The sequence below is a fragment of the Malaclemys terrapin genome, chromosome 16, assembly GCF_027887155.1.
Source record: "Malaclemys terrapin pileata isolate rMalTer1 chromosome 16, rMalTer1.hap1, whole genome shotgun sequence".
Taxonomy (NCBI): domain Eukaryota; kingdom Metazoa; phylum Chordata; order Testudines; family Emydidae; genus Malaclemys; species Malaclemys terrapin.
In genome coordinates, this window is record NC_071520.1 from 10232661 (window position 1) to 10254042 (window position 21382).

At 42.5% G+C, this 21382-nt stretch overlaps 1 protein-coding gene across 2 annotated transcripts in view; it reads left to right on the forward strand.

Annotated features, from left to right (window-relative positions):
- CCDC60 (coiled-coil domain containing 60) overlaps positions 1-21054 on the forward strand; it is a 107598-nt gene extending 86544 nt beyond the window's left edge. Inside the window, exons 9-16 of one of the 2 annotated variants that reach the window (XM_054006931.1) lie at positions 5695-5782; positions 6856-6942; positions 9524-9613; positions 12769-12858; positions 13705-13827; positions 15634-15765; positions 18506-18695; positions 20286-21054. In XM_054006931.1, coding sequence (XP_053862906.1) covers positions 5695-5782; positions 6856-6942; positions 9524-9613; positions 12769-12858; positions 13705-13827; positions 15634-15765; positions 18506-18695; positions 20286-20393 — 908 coding nt within the window. In that variant the 3' untranslated portion in view covers positions 20394-21054. The remainder of the gene's footprint in view (positions 1-5694; positions 5783-6855; positions 6943-9523; positions 9614-12768; positions 12859-13704; positions 13828-15633; positions 15766-18505; positions 18696-20285) is intronic. The other variant, XM_054006932.1, reaches the window with a different exon arrangement.
- The last annotated feature ends 328 nt before the right edge of the window (positions 21055-21382 follow it).

A 21382-nucleotide genomic window follows, 5' to 3' on the forward strand; every position in this document is an offset into this window, starting at 1 on the left:
AAAGCACAATCTCAGGCGAGTATTAAGAGGCTTATTTAATTAACGTTTGTAAAGTGTTTTGGCATCCTCGGACAGATGGCACTACAAAAGTGCATGGTATTGTTATATAAATCAGCACATAATGCTTTTCCCATTACCAGGTTTCTTATTTGCAATGAGCACTACAATCGCTGGACATGAAGCAAATCCTCACATTTTATCTGGCTTGTGCAAAGGGCTTCACAAAGTGGAATGTCCTTTTCATCTTTCCTGTCTGCTTTAAAGACAGAGGTAATCTATTCTAAAATACCTTTATGGATAAAGGACTGCATTGGCTTCATGTACCAGCAGGTGGGTCAGTGAGGTGTCATTTCACTCGAGCAATGTTGCCAGATGGGCAGAGAGGACTGAAGCATCTTCCTGGAAAATCATCAAAACTACTTTGCAGTTTTATATGATAATACAAATTTTATTTGTCTGTATCGGTGCAGCCTTCAGCCATAGCATGCTGTGAGCTGCATTATAAGGTAAGTTTAACTCCTGCTTAAGTCCATTGATGTGCCGTATGCACTGTCTATCCAGGTGCTTTTTTTGTGCTGATATACTGTAGGAGAAAACTATTTACCAGTAATTCAGTTTGTTTTATTAATCTACATATTCATCCTGCTGCTTCATTTTAATTAATATTATTGGAGGAATTGGGTTTGATTTGCTAGATCATCATGTCCAGTTCTCAGTTGAGGTCAACTTTATGTGCCAGTAGGTTTGGACATCCCATTACTAAGTTCTAATATATCAAGAAAACCTGATTCACAGCTTCAAAAGATTAATCCTCTCAGCTGTGTTATAAGGAAAAAAGTACTTTGCCTAAAGTGAGCAGGAGAAGGGACTGTGGCTCAGAAGATCATGGTACAATTTCTTTTCAGTAGCCCTCACTATGATGAAACAATTTGAAACCATTGTGAACGAATTGCTATGGATTTGCCATTGTTCAACCCATCAAGTTATTCAGATGGCATACAATCCACAACTCGGCAGTTTTCAATAGAAGATGTCTCACAAAAGTAGAACAACTTCTGTAACAACCAGCTGACCCACTGTAATTCCATATGGGGCAGTGGAACTACATAGATATTTTTTTAATTTGGGACTGTTTACTAATGTACACATTACTCATGTATTAATAGCATTTATTTGTATTACTGTGGCATCTAGAGGCCCTATTGTGCGTGGTGCAGTACAAACACAAAATATGAGACAGTCCATACCCCAAAGAGCTTACAAAATAAGGCAGACAAAGGCTGAGTGATGAAGTGACTTTCCCAACAGGTCAGTGGCAGAAATGAGACTAGAACCCAGGTGCCCTGACTCCAAGGCCAGAACTCTGCCCACTGGACCACACTGCTTCTTAGAGGAAGCAAAATAAATTGAACACGCTGTTTAGTGAAGTATAGGCAATGCCCGGTGTACTCTGGGCCAAAATAATGCTAACCTCTGCATCATTCAGGTATTGTGTTCAGAGGCAAAAAGGAAATTCTGCATCAGCTTTAAGACATTTTTTAAATGATTTTGTTTTTTACCAAGTGAGCTCTGCAGATGAATAATGCAATCCTGACTGTTCTTGGTGTTAATGATTCTGACATTGCACTCAGTTTACTTTCTGCTCCTAGGGGCAGGACGTAGACTTTTTACACCAGGGAAGGTATGAGAGCAAGCGTTGGTTTTTCACACTCAGGACGCAATTGAGGCTTTTGACAATGAGGAAGAGCTGCATCTTTACTTTCCCTCTCTCTTATGACCAACAGTGGAGATGATAGGAAGATTCTGGGGACTTTAATCTTCTAGACCAAGGGTAGGGAACCTGCAGCATGCGAGCTGATTTTCAGTGGCACTCACACTGCCCGGGTCCTGGCCACCAATCCGGGGAGCTCTGCATTTTAATTTAATTTGAAATGAAGTTTCTTAAACATTTTAAAAACCTTATTTACTTTACATACAACAATAGTTTAGTTATATATTCTAGACTTATAGAAGGAGACCTTCTAAAAACGTTAAAATGTATTCCTGGCACGCGAAACCTTACATTAGAGTGAATAAATGAAGACTCGGCACACCACTTCTGAAAGGTTGCCAACCCCGTTCTAGAGTTTAGTAACCCTCAACAGCACCCAGCCACTCGAATGATCGCTGCTCCAATATTTACCGCAGATACTAGCTTCATTTTTCTGCTAAAATTATCACACAAACTGATATTTACACTGTCATCATTAGGCTTCTGAGTTAACGTTCCACTGAGATGAATGGGAATGGTTGACGCCTCCGAGTTATTGTTTCCGGTGGTCTGTTTGCATGCTCAAAATGACAACTTTCGGGTCACTTCCAAAATGTGAACCGAAGGTATTCTTCATATTTATAACAGCTAGAAATTTAAAAAAAAAAATAAAAACTCACTTTCTGCAGGACAACACTACAGCAGTGGATGGATTCTGAGGTAAATTCTGTAGCCATAGAATCATGTTAAACACAAGGATGCCTCGGAGCCAGAACAGGAACTGGATTAGAACAGCTCAACTGCCCCTGTAGCTTATTGCTCAAACAGCCCATGAGGCTCCCTATAACTCACACAGAAGTACCATTGAGATGACACATGTTTATTGGAAAACATGTGAGAAATGTATTGCATTGGGCTACTAATCTGCAGATAAATGTGAACATGATTCTTGCAGAGGGTTTTTATTTTGCTTCAGGATTCAGTCTGTAATTTAATGTGGAGCCATTTACCTGGCTATAATTTAGTTTGTATTGTTTTGTGACTGCTACTGTATCGAACCTGCTTCCACAAGTTTGATTTCCAACATCACTGACTGGGTGAGGAACTACACTTGTCCAAAGGTTCTGTAAGTCACATCATGTTGACAAGTCAGACGTGGAAGCTGCCATCCTCACAGCTGTGGTGTAACAGGCAGGTCAGTTCTGAGGTTGTCTAATTTCTCATACAGGCTCCCTCTGATTTGTTAAAGGTTTTACAAAGTAGATTAGCGTTTCAAGCTTGCTTTCTTTGCCACATCTAAAAACTTCTTTTAATGTATACCAACTGTATCATCCCTGTTTTGAATCACACAGCGCTAAATGTAATCCTAATTTTTCATGGTTACTGCATAATGCATTATTTGTGCAAATCATTTGAAATGCCAGGCGTTTACTTCATATTGATTGAAAAAAATATGTAGGACTGTATCTGAGAAATTAAATGCTAACAGGATTGCTTCTGCTTCTTTAACCAACAATTTAGTGGTGCAATTCCCAGTCTTAGAAAGATATAAATTCCAAAGAAAAGTTATACATATTTGCACAAGGGATCTTCGTTATAAAGCTTGCACTTTAATTGTAGGCTTTCCTCTGGTGTCCATCACTGTAGTAGCTGAGCCTCTCACATACATAAATGGATTTATCCTCATTAGGACCCTGTGAAGTACGTGAATGTCATTAACTCCATTTCACAGATGTGCAACGGGGGCGCAGCATTTCAGCAGCTTTTCCCGGCTCAGACACAGAGTTGGTGGCAGAGCAGAGGTCCCAACCCAAATCTCCTGAGTCACAAGCCAGCATCCCCATCACAAGGCCAACCCTCTTTGCAGCTTTCTCTTTTCTAGTTAGTGCTTAGCTAATTCACAGCAGCGCTGTGAGGATTAATATTTATAGAGCGCTTTGAAGATATACATGCTAAGTACAGGTATTATTATCCCTATTCCTCAGAGGAACTGAGGGTCCAATCCCACAAAATGGTGAGCACATCCTAGCAGATGTGCATTGCCCTCCATTCCCATTGGGTGCTCAGCTTGGCAGGATCAGACCCCAAGGGTATGTCTACACTACAGTCAGAGGGCAGATTGCAGCATGTCTCCACATACCTGAGCTAGCTTTAATCTAGCTAGGCTCAGGTACCAATAGCAGTGAAGCCACAGCACACGGGCTTCAGTGCAGGCTAGGAACACGAGTATGTAGCTAGGAACCTGGGCAGGCTTGTACAGCTTGCACTGAAGTCCATGTTGCCATGGCTTCACTGCTATTGATACTCAGGCTAAAGCTAGATTGGATGTGCCTACATATGTGCTGTTATCACCCTCCCTCCCCTGATTTCAGTGTGGACATACTGCAAGGGCTCAGGCTCTGAAGCCAGAGAAGAGATGGGTTTTACAACCTGAGCTCCATCTTGAGCCCAAACCTCTAAACAGCTATTTTTAGAGTCCTACCACAAGCCTGAGTCTGTAGACCTGGGCTCTGAGACTTGCTACCTTTTTTTTGCCATGTACACGTGCCTTAAGATTTGTGCAAGGTCATAGTGAGAGTCCCTGTTAGAACGAATCAGAATTAGACCTCAGGACCTTCTGCCTGGGTGCTTAGCACTCTTTAAAATCAGACCACTTATTTAGATGCTTAAATATGGACATAACACCCTAACTATAGGAGCCAGTTTCTTAAAGTTTTGGCCAATCAGGGTTTGTTTGACAACAGATTAAGTCTGTGTGTGTTCTGTAACCTCCTCTGCAATATTTGAATAGGTATTTATTATTTAGTAGCAGTTGTCATTTATATTACCACCTTGCTTGTTTGTGCATAGTGCTTTACTGTGGTTTAAGGAAAGGTCCCTACATTGAGGAACATATAGTAAATTGACTTTAACTTCAAGATGCTGATTCCCTCCTACAAGGAGCGAAGCACTCATTTCCAGTGGAGCTCACTTAACATCTCCTAGGATATGTTCAATACCTTGCAGGATCAGCTCAAAATTAGATAGATAATACAATGACTAATAACAGACGCTGGTGGCTGGTGTCTAGGGAGAGGGAATAGGGCTCTGGGCAGAACACTGTATTGATTATCTTATTGTATTTCTTGTGATGGGCTGTTTGCTTTGTTTAGTAGTTGGGCATCAAAGCAGCAGTGGATTAGTGGTGGAAAGGTCCTCAGAAGAAGTGAGTTTTGAGGAGGAATTTGAAGAACAGTGAGTTCATCTGGCACTTAGGGGGAGAAGGGCTATTCAAGGTATGGGAAAGCATGAGAGCACACAGTCACAATGGAGAGAAGGTGATAACACAATGAAAGTAGAAAGAAAGAAAGAAAAAGGATGGACAGGCAGGTCTGACCAAGTAAGGACTTGTTGAGGATAAATTATCAGCTTTAAATGCATCATGGTAAGGATATATCTCTCGTCAGATGTTAAATTCCATAGTTCATTTTAAAGAAGGATGTAGTGACACACTAGATTAAGTTGTGATGTTTACAAATATGACCTAAGAATGCTAATAGCATGAGCATAGGAATTTTGAAGTGGGCCTTGGGTACAGTTTGTTAAAAGTTGCCTACTTTTCTAATTCCTGCATAATAATTTTGGATAAACATTAAAGAAGTTAGCGAACTTCTCATTTGTTATCTATTTCGGAGCCAAAGAACAGGGATCCCCATTTCCAGTCGTGAATAGTGGTTTGGTATATTTCAATTTCCGAGTGCCCAACTTGAGACATCTGAAAGGAAGTGCTGAATCTCCTCCCTCTGAAAGGCAGGTCCTTCTAAGGTGTCTTAAATTGGGCAACCAAAATCGCTAACCAGAATCAAAACATGAGGCCGGTGTGTGCAGCATTCCCTTGTAAAGAGAAGGAGCAGTGGAAGGTCCAGTGGGCCCATTTTTATAAATGTGTTTGGTTTTTTTATCAGACCTACAGAAATTACTCCAGACCATATACGAAGATGTGGCAAAGAATTTCAGTTCAGAAGATATTGTTAAGAAGACCAGACTGCCCAGGTATGCTACATGATTGGATTCTACAGACCTAAGAGAGGCAGTTTACTACAATAGCGCTTACACTGTGCTATTTTTTTTTTTCAGGATAGTTGCTGATGAAATTCAATATTCAGTGAATTTAGAGGCCATTGACATTTCTCTGTATAGGTGACAGAATGGCCCATTTGCCTGTGCACAATAAATGTTTATTTTCCAGGTGGACACTCAGTGAATCCTTCACTTACAAGAAACCATTTCATACAATGCCTGTATAAATCATCTACAGCAACTCTAGAGAGAAAGAGGCCATTTTCTTCTCCATGTCTATAGAATTGTTTATGCTGCTACCACTGCATGTTCCACATGCTCCCCATAAAATTTCCAGTGGAACTTCTGTCAAATGCACTCTGTAATTATCCCTGGCTTTTAGAAATTTTCACTAGAGTAAACAGTTAGTGCAGATCCATTTTATTCATTCTCATCGTGGTATTGAAGGCTTAGGGTCACTGCAAAGAACATCAAACTGAACATTTTCCAAAAAAGAGAGCCTAATATTGCTGTCACTTATAGGCATGCAATGTCACTGAAGTCAGTGGCAGAACTTTGGTCTGCAAAAGACAAACAAGTAAAAAGAGAGGGACAACAGCATAAACCACATTTAAACTTTGTCCGAATGCTACCAGTAATAGTTGTGAGACTCAGTGAGAAGGACCTAGTCTTGACAAGGCTGTTACAGGTGCTGTGATTTCTGCAACTCAGAACTGGAATCTGTGAATTTCCTGGCTGCTATGGGTGTATGGATTATGTCTCCTTATTAATTTTCAAGTGTTTTTCTGTCTAGTACTGTTTGTAAATACATATGGGCCAGATCCTCAGCTGGTATAACTTGGGATAGCTCCATTGAAGTCAGCAGAGCTACATCAAATCAAGCTATCTGAAGATCTGACCCACACATCTTTGGGTTATAAAACCCCTAAGCTCTGCAAGAAGCCATGTCTCTTCTCTCAAGATTGACAATCAGCTCCAGCACCAACGCTCATGCGCTGGAGAAGGTATATTCTGAACAGTTTCAAGGACGTTGTCTTGCCTTGCAGTTCACCACCAGTATATCAAAGGACTGAGAGAACAAGCCTAGCAGCCTTTAAGGACCAGGAGAGCATACCGGGACATAGACCTAAAAGGTAGGAACGTTAAAAAAGAGTAATCGTGTGATGTAGAATGAGATATGCAGTCATCTTCACAAGTGGAAAACAGCTCATAAAGTCACATGCATGAATTACACCCAGCTTGGTCTGCTGTAAGAGACGGGGGATTGGAGAAGCTGTATTATGCATCCCCAATTACTAGAGTTGTGCATTTTCAATATTGGAATTTTGCTTTAGGGCTCACACTAATATTAATAGGAGCCAGGCAGCTGTGGCTAAAAACGTACCTTTGTGCATTTATATTCACTGGTAATCAAGATGAAACATGGTTTAACCTCTCCACTTTCAGGCCAGCTAAAACTGTGTGGAGTAAGACCCATTTATTGTCTGAGGATGTCTCCCACAATTTGCCAGCATTGGGAATGTGACACGGAGACCTTATGGGGCAAGAATGGTACATGGAACAGCACTGATCCGCTCTCAATTATTCTGGTATATAGAATTATTGAAATGTAGGGCTGGAAGGGACCTTGAGAAGTCATCAAGTAAAACTAGACCATCCTGATAGGTGTTTGTCCAAACTGTTCTTTCAAACCTCCAGTGATGGGTATTTCACAACCTCCCTTGGAATCCTATTCCAGAACTTAACTACACCTGAAGTTAGAAAGTTTTTTTCCAAATATCTAATTTAAATCCTCCTTCCTGCAGATTAAGCCCATTACTGTTTCTCCTACCATCAGTGGGCGTGCAGAACAATCCTCTTTCTAACAGCCCTCAACATATTTGAAGACTGTTATCAGGTCCCCCCTCAGTCTTCTTTTCTCAAACCTAAACATTTTTATTTAACCTTTCCTCCGTAGATCAGGTTTTCTAAATCTTTTTTCATTTTTGTTGCTCTTCTCTGAAGTATCTCCAATTTTTCCACATCTTTCCAAAAGTGCAGCACTCACAATTGGAGAAAGTACTCCAGCTGAGGCCTCACCAGTACCAAGTAGAACAGGACAGTTACCTTCCGTGTCTTATATACGACACTCCTGTTAATACAACCCAGAATGATACCAGCCTTTTTCGCAACTGTATCACATTGTTGACTTGTATTCAATTTGTGATCTGCTACAACCCCCAGATCCTTTCCAGAAGTACTACAGCCTAGCCAGTTATTCCCCATTTTGTAGTTGTGCATCTGATTTTTCCTTCCTGAGTGTAGTGCTTTTCTCTTATTAAAATTTATCTTGTTGAATTCAGACCAGTTTCCAATTTGTCAAGGTCCTTTTGAATTCTAACCTTGTCCTCCAAAAGTGCTTGCAACCGCTCCCAGCTTGATGTCATCTGCACTCCATTATCCAAGTTATTAATGAAAATATTGACTATTACCAGAACCAGGACTGATCCCTGTGGGATCCCACTGGAAATGCCCTCCCAGTCAGGCAGTGAACTGCTAGTAATTACTCCTTGAGTACGGTCTTTCAGCAAGTTGTACACCCACCTGATAGTAATTTCATCTAGATCACATTGCTCCAGTTTTCTTATGAGAATGTCATGTGGGACTGTGTCAGAAGCTTTACTGAAATCAAGATATATCCGCTCTACTGCTTCCCCAGCCCCAAACCAGTAGGCCAGGATGTGGTGTTGAGAATTATTTCTCACACTTAACACATGATAATTATTGTGTTGAATTCACCTCTGAAATTGGAAAGTGGTGGCCTGAACTAGAGGCAATTTGGGCCTATCCATTATAATTGCACTGGCAAGTGCTCACTTAAGGGTCTCTTAAGCCCAGAAATGGTGTGTGTTTGTCAGAAGGTAAAAAGGGGAGGAATTCCCTACTACAGAGGGTGTTTCAGTAACTGTCTGCCAGCCCCTGTTCGACTGCTTATGTCACTACGCTGTGTCTCGTCTAAGAAATAGAGGATGGGGCTTCTATTTGAGACTTATTCAAACCCAGGCTAAACTATTGGCTTAATTAGCTATTAATTCAATACCTCTTGTTAGGCCATATTTCTGTTACAGGTAGGACGTGTGTATCTATGCAGCATCTCCAAGCTCATTTTTGAGTTAGGTTCTGATGGAATCTGACGCGTAATGTGAATTTGTCAGTGAGAGGAGGAACAAGATGCCATCAGTCTTCCAACTCTCTCCCTTTGGATTGACTAACAGGGAAGAAAGGAGATCAAGCTGCCATGTTCTTCTCCTCCTCACCTTTCAGGAGCCACTGTCACTGTCAAAGCAAGGGGGAGCATACCACCACTGGGCCTCTGGCGAGATCTATTGCTGCCACTAAACCAGGAAAGAGGAGGGCCTGTGATGTCCCAGCCCTCCACTGAATCTAATTCCATGACTCAGTTTGCCCCAGTTTCTGTAGCCAGTCCCCAGTTCTGTGGTGGATTCCCCACTACAGACTCAAAGAACACAAGACACATGTTATAATCTGACATTTACTGCAATATTTTTTCCCTTGGTCTGAGTTAAAGGGGAGAGAAATATCAAGTATAAATCTTATCTCTGGATGGCTCTGAATAAGTCTGTCATATTGGGAGTAATTCATCAGTGCCAGCAGGATGTTTCATATGCTGGAGAAGGCATACTTTGTACATTTTTGTCTTGTCTTGTCTTGTAGTTCACTATCGGTGACTCTGAAGGATGACAGAGTAAACACAACATCCAAGTACCAAGAGAGCTTAACATCACTGGACCAGAGGCCTAAAAGGTAGGCGTCATTACAGAATCTAAACATGTGGCATGTAGTATGCTCCATGCTATCAGCTTCACATGTGGAAAGCATATGGCATGCACATGACAGATAGCATCTTATTGTTATAAGAGTATGGTGTTATAATAATGCTTTCTGACTGTTACTGATTTGCTGTATATTTTGTATTATGTTTTCAATACAGTGCATGGGGATTTGCCTTGGGTTTCCTACTAACATCACTGAGAGTTGTGCACCTAAATTTTGATGTTGACCTTGAAAATGAATTTTCCGTTGTCAACCAGATTTATCTTGCTTGAAATCATAGCTGTTTATCTCGGAAATTGTCTACCCCGGTGATGTCTGGGTTTGCAAGGCATACTGTACTATCTTAAGGGATTTGGAATAACAGAGACTCGGTGGGATAACTCACATGACTGGAGTACCGTCATGGATGGATATAAACTGTTCAGGAAGGACAGGCAGGGCAGAAAAGGTGGGGGAGTTGCATTGTATGTAAGAGAGGAGTATGACTGTTCAGAGCTCCGGTATGAAACTGCAGAAAAACCTGAGAGTCTCTGGATTAAGTTTAGAAGTGTGAGCAACAAGGGTGATGTTGTGGTGGGAGTCTGCTATAGCCCACCAGACCAGGGGGATGAGGTGGACGAGGCTTTCTTCCGGCAACTAGCAGAAGTTACTAGATCGCAGGCCCTGGTTCTCATGGGAGACTTTAATCACCCTGATATCTGCTGGGAGAGCAATACAGCGGTGCACAGACAATCCAGGAAGTTTTTGGAAAGTGTAGGGGACAATTTCCTGGTGCAAGTGCTGGAGGAACCAACTACTGGCAGAGCTCTTCTAGACCTGCTGCTCACAAACCGGGAAGAATTAGTAGGGGAAGCAAAAGTGGATGGGAACCTGGGAGACAGTGACCATGAGATGGTCGAGTTCAGGATCCTGACACAAGGAAGAAAGGAGAGCAGCAGAATACGGACCGTGGACTTCAGAAAAGCAGACTTTGACTCCCTCAGGGAACTGATGGGCAGGATCCCCTGGGAGAATAACATGAGGGGAAAGGAGTCCAGGAGAGCTGGCTGTATTTTAAAGAATCCTTATTGGGGTTGCAGGAAAAAAACATCCCGATGTGTAGAAAGAACAGTAAATATGGCAGGCGACCAGCTTGGCTTAACAGTGAAATCCTTGCTGACCTTAAATGCAAAAAAAGAAGCTTACAAGAAGTGGAAGATTGGACAAAAGACCAGGGAGGAGTATAAAAATATTGCTCAGGCATGCAGGAATGAAATCAGGAAGGCCAAATCACACTTGGAGTTGCAGCTAGCAAGAGATGTTAAGAGTAACAAGAAGGGTTTCTTCAGGTATGTTAGCAACAAGAAGAAAGTCAAGGAAAGTGTGGGCCCCTTACTGAATGAGGGAGGCAACCTAGTAACAGAGGATGTGAAAAAAGCTAATGTACTCAATGATTTTTTTGCCTCTTGTCTTCACGAACAAGGTCAGCTCCCAGACTGGTCAGCTCCTGCTGGGCAGCACAGTATGGGGAGAAGGTGACCAGCCCTCTGTGGAGAAAGAAGTGGTTTGGGACTATTGAGAAAAACTGGATGAGCACAAGTTCATGGGGCCGGATGCGCTGCATCCGAGGGTGCTAAAGGAGTTGGCGGATGTGATTGCAGAGCCATTGGCCATTATCTTTGAAAACTCATGGCAATCGGGGGAGGTCCCAGATGACTGGGAAAAGGCTAATGTAGGGCCCATCTTTAAAAAAGGGAAGGAGGAGGATCCGGGGAACTACAAGCCGTCAGCCTCACCTCAGTCCCTGGAAAAATCATGGCGCAGGACCTCAAGGAATCAATTCTGAAGCACTTAGAGGAGAGGAAAGTGATCAGGAACAGTCAGCATGGATTCACCAAGGGCAAATCATGCCTGACTAACCTAATTGCTTTCTATGAGGAGATAACGGACTCTGTAGATGAGGGGAAAGCAGTGGATGTGTTATTCCTTGACTTTAGCAAAGCTTTTGATAGGGTCTCCCACAGTATTCTTGCCACTAAGTTAAAGAAGTATGGGATGGATGAATGGACTATAAGGTGGATAGAAAGTTGGCTAGATCGTCGGGCTCAACGGGTAGTGATCAACGGCTCCATGTCTAGGTGGCAGCCGGTTTCAAGTGGAGTGCCCCAGGGGTCGGTCCTGGGGCCAGTTTTGTTCAACATCTTCATTAATGATCTGGAGGATGGCATGGACTGCACTCTCAGCAAGTTTGCAGATGACACTAAACTGGGAGGAGTGGTAGATACACTGGAGGGTAGGGATAGAATACAGAGGGACCTAGACAAATTAGAGGATTGGGCCAAAAGAAATGTGATGAGGTTCAACAAGGACAAGTGCAGAGTCCTGCACTTAAGACGGAAGTATCCCATGCACTGTTACAGACTAGGGACCGAATGGCTAGGAAGCAGTTTGCAGAAAAGGACCTAGGGGTCACAGTGGACGAGAAGCTGGATATGAGTCAACAGTGTGCTCTTGTTGCCAAGAAGGCTAACAGCATTTTGGGCTGTATAAGTAGGGGCATTGCCAGCAGATCGAGGGACGTGATCATTCCCCTCTATTTGACATTGATGAGGCCTCATCTGGAGTACTGTGTCCAGTTTTGGGCCCCACATTACAAGAAGGATGTGGAAAAATTGGAAAGAGTCCAGCGGAGGTCAGCAAAAATGATTAGGGGGCTGGAGCACATGACTTGTGAGGAGAGGCTGAGGGAACTGGGATTGTTTAGTCTGCAGAAGAGAAGAATGAGGGGGGATTTGATAGCTGCTTTCAACTACCTGAAAGGGGGTTCCAAAGAGGATGGATCTAGACTGTTCTCAGTGGTACCTGATGACAGAACAAGGAGTAATGGTCTCAAGTTGCAGTAGGGGAGGTTTAGGTTGGATATTAGGAAAAACTTTTTCACTAGGAGGGTGGTGAAGCACTGGAATGGGTTACCTAGGGAGGTGGTGGAATCTCCTTCCTTAGAGGTTTTTAAGGTCAGGCTTGACAAAGCCCTGGCTGGGATGATTTAGTTGGGGATTGGTCCTGATTTGAGCAGGGGCTTGGACTAGATGACCTCCTGAGGTCCCTTCCAACCCTGATATTCTATGATTTGTTTTTTCTTGCAGTTCACTATCTGTGACTCTGAGGGAGGACAAAACAACCACAGCAACCTTTAAGGAGGAGGAGAGCACAAAGCACATAAAGAGGCCTAAAAGGTAGGTAGCATGCTGGATGCAATGCTCCTGAGGGGCATTCATGTGGAAAGCAAAACTGTAAGCAAAACCCTGCTAGAGTATATGTACTATCTGACACACAAACTGCTTGGTTTCCATGCAATACCATGTGGATTTTGTTATACGATTCCCATGTACATTAATGTGAGTTGTGAAGCCAAATCTATGGATTTTGCCTTAACTACTTACCCTTCTGTGTTTAATTCCACTACTGGGCAAAAAAAGCCTAGTTAAATCTTACCAGTTGCAGATTATATGAAAGAGTGTGAGATCATAACCATTTATTAGCAAAGAGGCTGCCTGTCCTCTTCACAGTGTCTAGTATTATTTGCAATTTGCAGTCTGCTCTTTATTTATATTTCATGTAGTTTTGCTTCAGTTCCCTGTTTTGGATGATTTCTATAACTAACCAGCACAGTGCAAATTATGAATTTTTCAAATGAATCTGCAACTAGAAATTTGCTGCCCATGAATATTTCAGAATTCAAGCTAGCAATTCGTGGTTTGTGAATATTCCTGCTAGTTAATCTCAAGCACTCGATTTGTCACCCCAGGAAGGGTGAACACTAAGACGTTGTAGATGTGATGAAAAGATTTGTTTTTGAATTCAGATGAATATTTGCAGACTATTTTTTCTAGTACTTGTTCAGTTCTAAACCCAGCTCTGTACTCCTTCATTTGCATGTTTATGACCAGGAATGTCCTAACTTTTAATCTGAGAGCTGAGGCTTTCAGTTCACATCACTTTACAAAGCTCTGTGTTCTGAGCTGCCCAGCACTGTTTCACAGAAACGAATAACTATGGTGTTTGTGTGCTTTCACCCGCAGCTCCCATGCCAGCTATTTCATTCAAAGTAAATATAATTTGTGTGCTGAGATGAGGCAGAAGTTCTCTGCAGTAGCTGAAGAAGCAGCTTTTTGTTTGCATGACAACCTGGAGATCCTTGAACGGTAAGAACTTGAATGCTTTCTGTATGCTGTCAAAGCACTGCATGCCTCACTTCTGTAACATACTTAGGACATGCTCTCAAACCTTTTAGAGATGGGTCTGCTAACTTCGGTGGAGTGGTACCAGAGTAATGGCATATGGCATATATGCCCAGCTGATTTTAGGGGTACCCATGCAAGGATGTACACTCTGGGCCAAATATTCAAGCCACTGTGCTGAGATTTGTCTGCATGATTCCTAAGGACATTGCACAGAATATTTACCTTTACATGTGTAATTTACAGGCACTGGAAAAAGTTCCCCCAAACTTCAGAGTCCATTGTCGTCTTTACATTCTAGCCAGTTGATTCAGAGGACTCAGTGACGTTCAACAGTATATCTTTAATTAACTTTTTCCAGGCTGAAGGCAGCCTTCCTAGTTTGTCACACAAACCTCTTAAACTGCTGCTAAGGTTTCAAATTCCAGTGTAACCCTTGATCCAAGAATCCCAGTCCCTCTAGCACAGCACATTTGGAGTGTTGGATTTACTTACTTTTGAAGCTAATCCTTGTTCTCTCAAAGAGCGGCTACTCAGTCACCCCAAATTAGAGCCAATCCACACATGATCTGTAGGGTCATCCGCCATCGCTATGTGGATCACTGTCCTTTCACATTACTGCGCAATTCTAGTGTCTACAGTTGCAGCCATCTGTTTCATGCGTAGGACAAGTGAGCAGCCTTCTCCCAGGCCTGCTTCAATTCTGGTCCATTGATCAGCCAGCATTGGTCATCCTTTCCTATAGAAAGACTGAAATGTTTCACCTATGACTCATCTGAGCGCTATAGCTGTAGAAAATAAGAGACCTGAGATCTCTCTTCACATAGTTATTTTAAAGGGCAGTATCCCCAGTTTCTCCTCCTGCCACACCACTCTTACATTCACGCCTCTCCTGGTATGTTAGGTCCTCTCCAGAGCCCCAAAGTGTTTTCTCTGCCACCTCTCATAGTCACCCATTGTGACTGCATGAAGAATTGACTGATTCTTGGATCTTTCAGGATAAAAGAACAAATCAGACCCTATCTAATTACCTGAAACCATTCCACCTTCACTATAAACTCATAAAATCTCACAAGAGTAGCAGGGTAGATCAGTATTTGGATGAGGGGACTCTGAGGATCATTTGGAGTGTTGTGACAGGAACTAGTGTTGGATGGTAATTCAGTAGGTGGCACTCTATTGGCTGAGTTCACCCTAAACCAAGGTCCCATTGTGGTGATGATGGGGACTGTGCTGCTGAAGAAGCTGCTTTTGGATGGGAAGAGAAGCAGAGGTCCAGACTACTTGTGGTCAATATACCTGGATGGGGCTTTTTGTACGATATGGCATATTAGTGTGGTATCCTGGACAAAATACCAGCTCAGGTAATTAAATTCTGCCTATTCTCCCTAGGGTTTCAGATATTTAAAATAGTATTCTTTCTTCCTGCCCTGAGTTATGTAGTATTGCAGTATGCTCTTAAATACCAGATACTTTACAACTCAGAGGTGACTGCATTTCAGTGTCAGATGATTTGATCCTTAAGTATATACTTTACCTAGCTCACTAAATTGATGGAGGCTTTAATTAATTGTTAGTAAATCGTTCGGAGAGACTTAATTTATAAAGCGCTATCAAAGTGCAAAATATTACTAGTAGCGATGGCCTGAACATGCTCTATTCTTCTCATCTCATTGCCTTCCACCATCCTAAGTATCTTCCCAGCTAACGTTCAATCAGAATGTCAATTTTTAAAATATGCGGTCTTAATTTTTTGAAGTATATTTGTAGGAGGCGGGAGGAGAAGAGTTCTCAGAAATACCAATCTTTAAAAAACATCACGTATTTTGAGAGAGACCTAGAAAGAATGAGACTGTGTGGCCTGAGAGCTGAAAGAGAACATGACGAAGATGAACGCAACTGGTAAGGAAGGAAGAGCTAAACACACCCCCAGAGCATTTCCTCTAGGACCAAAAGCTCTTCTTTATTTTCAGCTTTTTTTTTTCTATAAAACCAAAAGAAAGTTGTCTTAGAAACCTGTAAACCCTCTTAAATACCATCGCTCAGGGCTTGATTTTACCACCCTTATAAACACTGTCTAAGTGAAGATGCAACAATGATATCCAGGACCAGATTTCACCTTGTGTTGCAAATCTGCTTGGTGAAGATGGGAGGAGAGAGGGTGTAAGTAGCTTGTTTCCATTTTAAAAAGGTCTGATGCCTCCAGGCAACTCTGCATCTCCTCTCCATCTCCAGCTTATGGCCTTATAGGAGGCATAAGTTTGCAAAACACTTTGGGATCCTTAGGATGACAGGCCTTCTATAAGTATACATTGATCCATACATAATGTGGTGTTGGAAATGAAAACTTGTGTTCCTATTAGCAATGCTGATGATGGAGAGGACTTTGCCTCCAGCTGCCTATCCATCACACATGTTTGAAGAACGTTTCCCCGCTAGTGTTTATAAACTGCACCCAGATATCAACTTCATCCCTCCCAGGGGCAAAAGGCATCATCACCATGAGATAAGCAGGCACCTCTCAATAAAGCACTCCTGCAGAGCTCCAGCCTTTGATGATGGGAATTAGATAGCTATATCGCACAGCACAGAAAATAGGGCTGCTGCGTCCGTCTTCCCTCAGTGAATCCACTGAAGTAAAGTGGCGGCAGATTTTGTGTCGAGAGTCTACGTTCCAGATGCTTATTCTCAACTGACCCTAACTGAGAATGAGTTAGAAGCAAATGTTGGTCTATTTAGAAAAGCTGCATTTTGCATTGTAGCGCATACTCACCCCACCTGCCTCCCAAATCGAAGGCCTGGTCTAAGTTTGGAAGCTGTACCACTATAACTGTCGAGTAGGGGTGTGATTTTATTTTACTGCTTTAATTGTATCTGTACAAGCCTAGGGTGGATGTATTTATACAAGTATAAAGGAACCTTATAACAGTATCGTTATTCCCATACAAGAATATCTGTTCTGGTGTAAAGCACCTTTTTAGTAATAAAACTGCATCCACACGAGGGCCAGGTCTACACTGAAAAGTTTTACTGGAATACCTATGGTTAGGGAGGGGGTGATTTATTATTTGTTAAGCAACACGGCTATGCCAGTAAAAGCATCAGTGTAGATGCAGTTATACCTCTAAAAAGATCTACACTGCAAAGTTTTGCTGTCAGAGCTCCGACAGGTAGGAGTATGAAAAAATCACACCGTTAGCCACGTAGCTCTGCCAGGACAACCCCTGGTGTAGGCACAGCTAAGATGACCGAGTGCTCCTGCCAGCTTAGCTAATGTCATTCGGAGAGGTGGTGTCACTATGCGGGCAGAACCACTTCTGCTGGCTTATGCTGCAGCTCCCCAGGGGGCTCTGCTGGTCTAGCTACGCTTGCCCAGGCTCGGTAGTGTAGATTAGCCCTAATTTTGCTTATATTGGTGCAACCAGCATAAGCTGTACTGATGATTATAAGCACTTTTATGCAGCCATCACTGTGCCCACGCTAAAGGATCTTTGCCAATTTCACTTTACTGCTATAACGGTATTGACAAAACCCTCCTAGTGTAGACAAGGCTTAGGGAGGTTGTACTACTTTATCTATGCCAGCATGCTTAAAATGGGATCACTTTCTAGTGCAGCTTTTCTTGAGGTGGGGAAGAGGAGGGGCAGGGGTGGGGCCTTGGTGGAAGGAGTGGAGTGGGGGTGGGGTTTGGAGCTGAACGGGGGATTAAAATTTTTCAATTAAAATGGGGGTCCTCAGGTTGCTAAAGTTTGAGAACCCCTGACTAGACAAGACCTAAACTGTCTCCCCTTATTGGTTCTGGGAAGAACCTCCTCTTGCTGCTGACAGACTGATACGCGGTATCTTCAGCTGGAGGGAGACCGCACTTGCTGCTAAAGACTAGTTGATGTGCTGGCAAATTCCAGACCTGCAGGGGACAAGGGAGAAGCCACCACACTTCCACAGACACATACAGTCTGGAGGGGTTGGAGACATCAGTCTCCAGGGCTGTCAAAGCAGCACTACAAAAATTTATACAGGACATTAAAAAAAATGCGTCTTTTCACAAGAGCTTTATTGTTATTGTAATGTATAATTCTCCTCTTGAGTCTCCATATTCAGAGTGAAATGGCAAAGATTGAAAGTTACAAGCACACTCTCACATCAGTAAGATTTATCTCAGCACGTACTGGGGGAAAAATATGATGACAGCAAGGGGAAAAGGGACAGTAAAGAAAATCAGAAAGTGTGTCAGATCAGGCTGTGATTGCTTCGGAAAATCTATAGAGGCTAAACAAGAGAGAGAAGAGATGAACAGGGCAAATCAGAAGTAAAATGGAAACATTTGTCAGTATTTTATTGTTTGCTTTCACACCAAAGGTTTGTCATCCGGAATGTAAATGACTAATCAGGGGATCTCTTTTTAATGCCGTACAAAGGAAGTTGGGTGCACAGTCCTGTTAACAATAGAAACAAAGCTTCTTTGCATCATTCCCTGGCATGTAATGCTCAGTGAAGCGTCCCACAAAGACAATTTTTCTCACATTCTGTGACGGGGGGAAAGGTGGGGGGGCAAATAAAGCAGGTAAGTCTGAGGTGCCCAGCAGTGTAAACATCAGTTTCAAGGGCGTTTATTTCAGCTCTGCTCTGCTGGCTCTTACAGGTTTTCCAGTTTGCTGTCCAGAATCCCGGATGCTGTGAAGAATGACAATCACACACACAGAATCTTAAAGAAACTGGAAAAGTTTGGCAAGAACCCAGATGTGAGAATCCGTCCCACCACCTTTCTGAAGGTGCTGAGTGAGCTACGTGTATGGGAGTTGTGTTCTCCAGACATCTGTGCAGCCGTGGAGGTGACGAGAGTCCATGTGTTAGTGTTCTAATCCTGGGGGGCGGAGTGGGGAGGGAAGGCATCCTGCAGTGTGATTTACCCAATGGAAGGTTACAAGGATACATGATTTGGGACGATGGGGCCACGTCCCTGCAAAATGGGGATCATAATATCCACCTTTGTAAAGCCCTTTAAACTCTTTGGGTGAAAGGTGCGATGTAACTGAGAAATATTATTAATGATTATTGTTTTGTTGGTGGTATTTCATCACTGATTTTATTTGCTGCCAGAGTGAAAGTGATAGCAGGTTAGTATAAGTAGAATACATGCAGAGGGACATTCAGTTGTTGCTGTGCTCTGGAAAGGCTTGTATTTCACAGATGTGATGTGTGCCATGCACTGGAGAATAAGAAGCACACTAGTGAACTGTGAAATCTGCAGATTTATTTGAAGAGGCTTCAGCAACATGTGAATAAAAGCTGCTCTGGTTATGTGTAAAGACCTACTCAAGAGGCTCAAGTAAAGGGCTCTAGAAATAATCTGCACAAGGGAAAGAAGAAAGAGGGAGAGAAGGAAAGATGGAAGGGGAAAAGGAGAGGTTATGTTAAATATAGATTGTGGATGAACTTACTCTAAACAAGGCAATGTTGCCACCTTGTGGTTTCTATTGTTATCACAGCCCTTTCCTCTCCTGGTTACAGTATCAGCCGAAAACCCGCAACAGTAACCTGTTAAATAATAACAACACACACAAGCTGCTCATCTACATCAGATAAACTATACACATCTATACACAAACTAGACACATCTGTGTCATGAGATAAAAAGGCCAAGTTCTTCCAACACCCAGAAAGCTTGGGGATAGTTTAACTGCACTTCTTGGTGACTTACAAAAAGGTAATTGTCTCTGGAGCCCTGTCTCGTGTAATCATACCAGGAACTCCCAAAGTAGCGCCAGAGAGGCTCCCCTTACCATTATGCACACTTCATGAAGCCTAGATTCTCTGTTGCCTGCCAGTTATTCTTTATCTCTTTATCTTTGATTGTGGCTTCCACTCTGTGCCCTTTGCATGCTCTTCCTTCACACTGGTGTTAGGAATGACACCTAAAACAAAAAACTACTACTGCTACTGAGTTGTTTCCAGCCCCTTCTACCTTCTCCACAAGCATCCACAGAGGAGGGCTCTAGTGTTCCTTCTGCCTGGATCTGATAAAGGCAGTGGGAGTATTTCAGGAAGAGGAAAAACCTGCTGCCTGACACTTCTCCAAACTAACACTTTGATTCATCTTTAAGCCAATTTAATATAACACAACTCTGGGTAAAAGAAAAGCTTTACACTTTATACAACCTTAGCTCTGCAGGTTTTAGGGTGTAAATAATACTGAAGATCATAGCGGCTTCAATTTTAAAATTCATTTTAATTAACATGCACTATTATAGAAACTTGTATTAAAAGACTTACTTCCCTTTTCATTTTTATCGCACCAATCTAAAGGAGGTTAACATGCTAAGAGTTTGCAGGCTCTATGGTGGTTGTCCCACAGTCAGATGGTATCAGTATCTCTTATATATAATATAAAGCGCTAAGGAAAATGCCCCTTTATTTTTCAGTTTGTGCGTGAAAATATTGTTCAGATGCCAGAAGAGGATTACAAAGCGTGGCTTCAGACTCGAGTCAGAATCCCCAGAAGAGCTCATAGTGCTCCACCCTTGTGCTGAACGGTCAGAGGAGCTGGTTTCCTGGCCACAAGAGGGAAGTCTTGGTGCTTCAGACAGAGATCTGGTTCCTGGTGAGATCTGCCTGAATGAGGGCTGGGGGAAAAAACTTTGGAAACCGCTCCAGTTGTGTATGCTCGGTAGCTATTGAAATGTGTAACTCCACAATGCTCATCTTAACACCAGCCCATATTTACCCAGTGACCACCAAGAAAGAGAAACCAAATATTGCAGTCCCTTTCCAGGTAGCCTTATGGGACTGCAGCAGAGCTCACTCTCAGGTTGGCATGTAGAATTAAGACAAGTTGTAAACCACGATATCATACAAGTGCTTCAAAAACATTCCTCAAATAGCAATGGAGAACTAAGAATCACCAACACCTTTTCATTGGCTCACCCTTTTCCATTATAGAACCTTCTGCTTCAGATTTGTAGATAGAGAATACCGATCTTAGTTGTTACAGTCTATTCTGCACTCAGTTTTGCCATCTTGCCCTTGCTTTAAAAAAAAAATCCCCAGCACTGGAACATTTTAAGCTTTGAGCCAAATCCTTTCTGTGTTAGTTTTTGTATCTTAGTTGAAATGTTTGCGTTTGTTCTCTACAATTTTTTTAGGAATATCCACATTGCATTGGTTTTGATTAAAATCACTATTCAAGTGTTCTGTATTCTGGGGTGCTTTTCTATAACTGTTCATTTTCCAGTTGTGACTGCCAAAAGCGGATGGATGTCCTTTCCCTGCTCTTCTGAGTGCTCAGTTATCATCCGTCCGCTGTTCGCTAAGAGGGTAGAATGACTCCTCCTCAGCAGGAGAGGGGACTAAAGAGACTATTACTGAGTGACCCCTCCAGGGAAACGTATCATTCCACCCCCCCAGTTTGACTCATCAGTGCCATCCCTGGGCACAGGAGTGCAACGACAGCACAAGGTGTTAGTTCTCTGTCATTCCTAGGCACTACAGCTCTTCCCATTAATAGTAAATCTGGCATTTC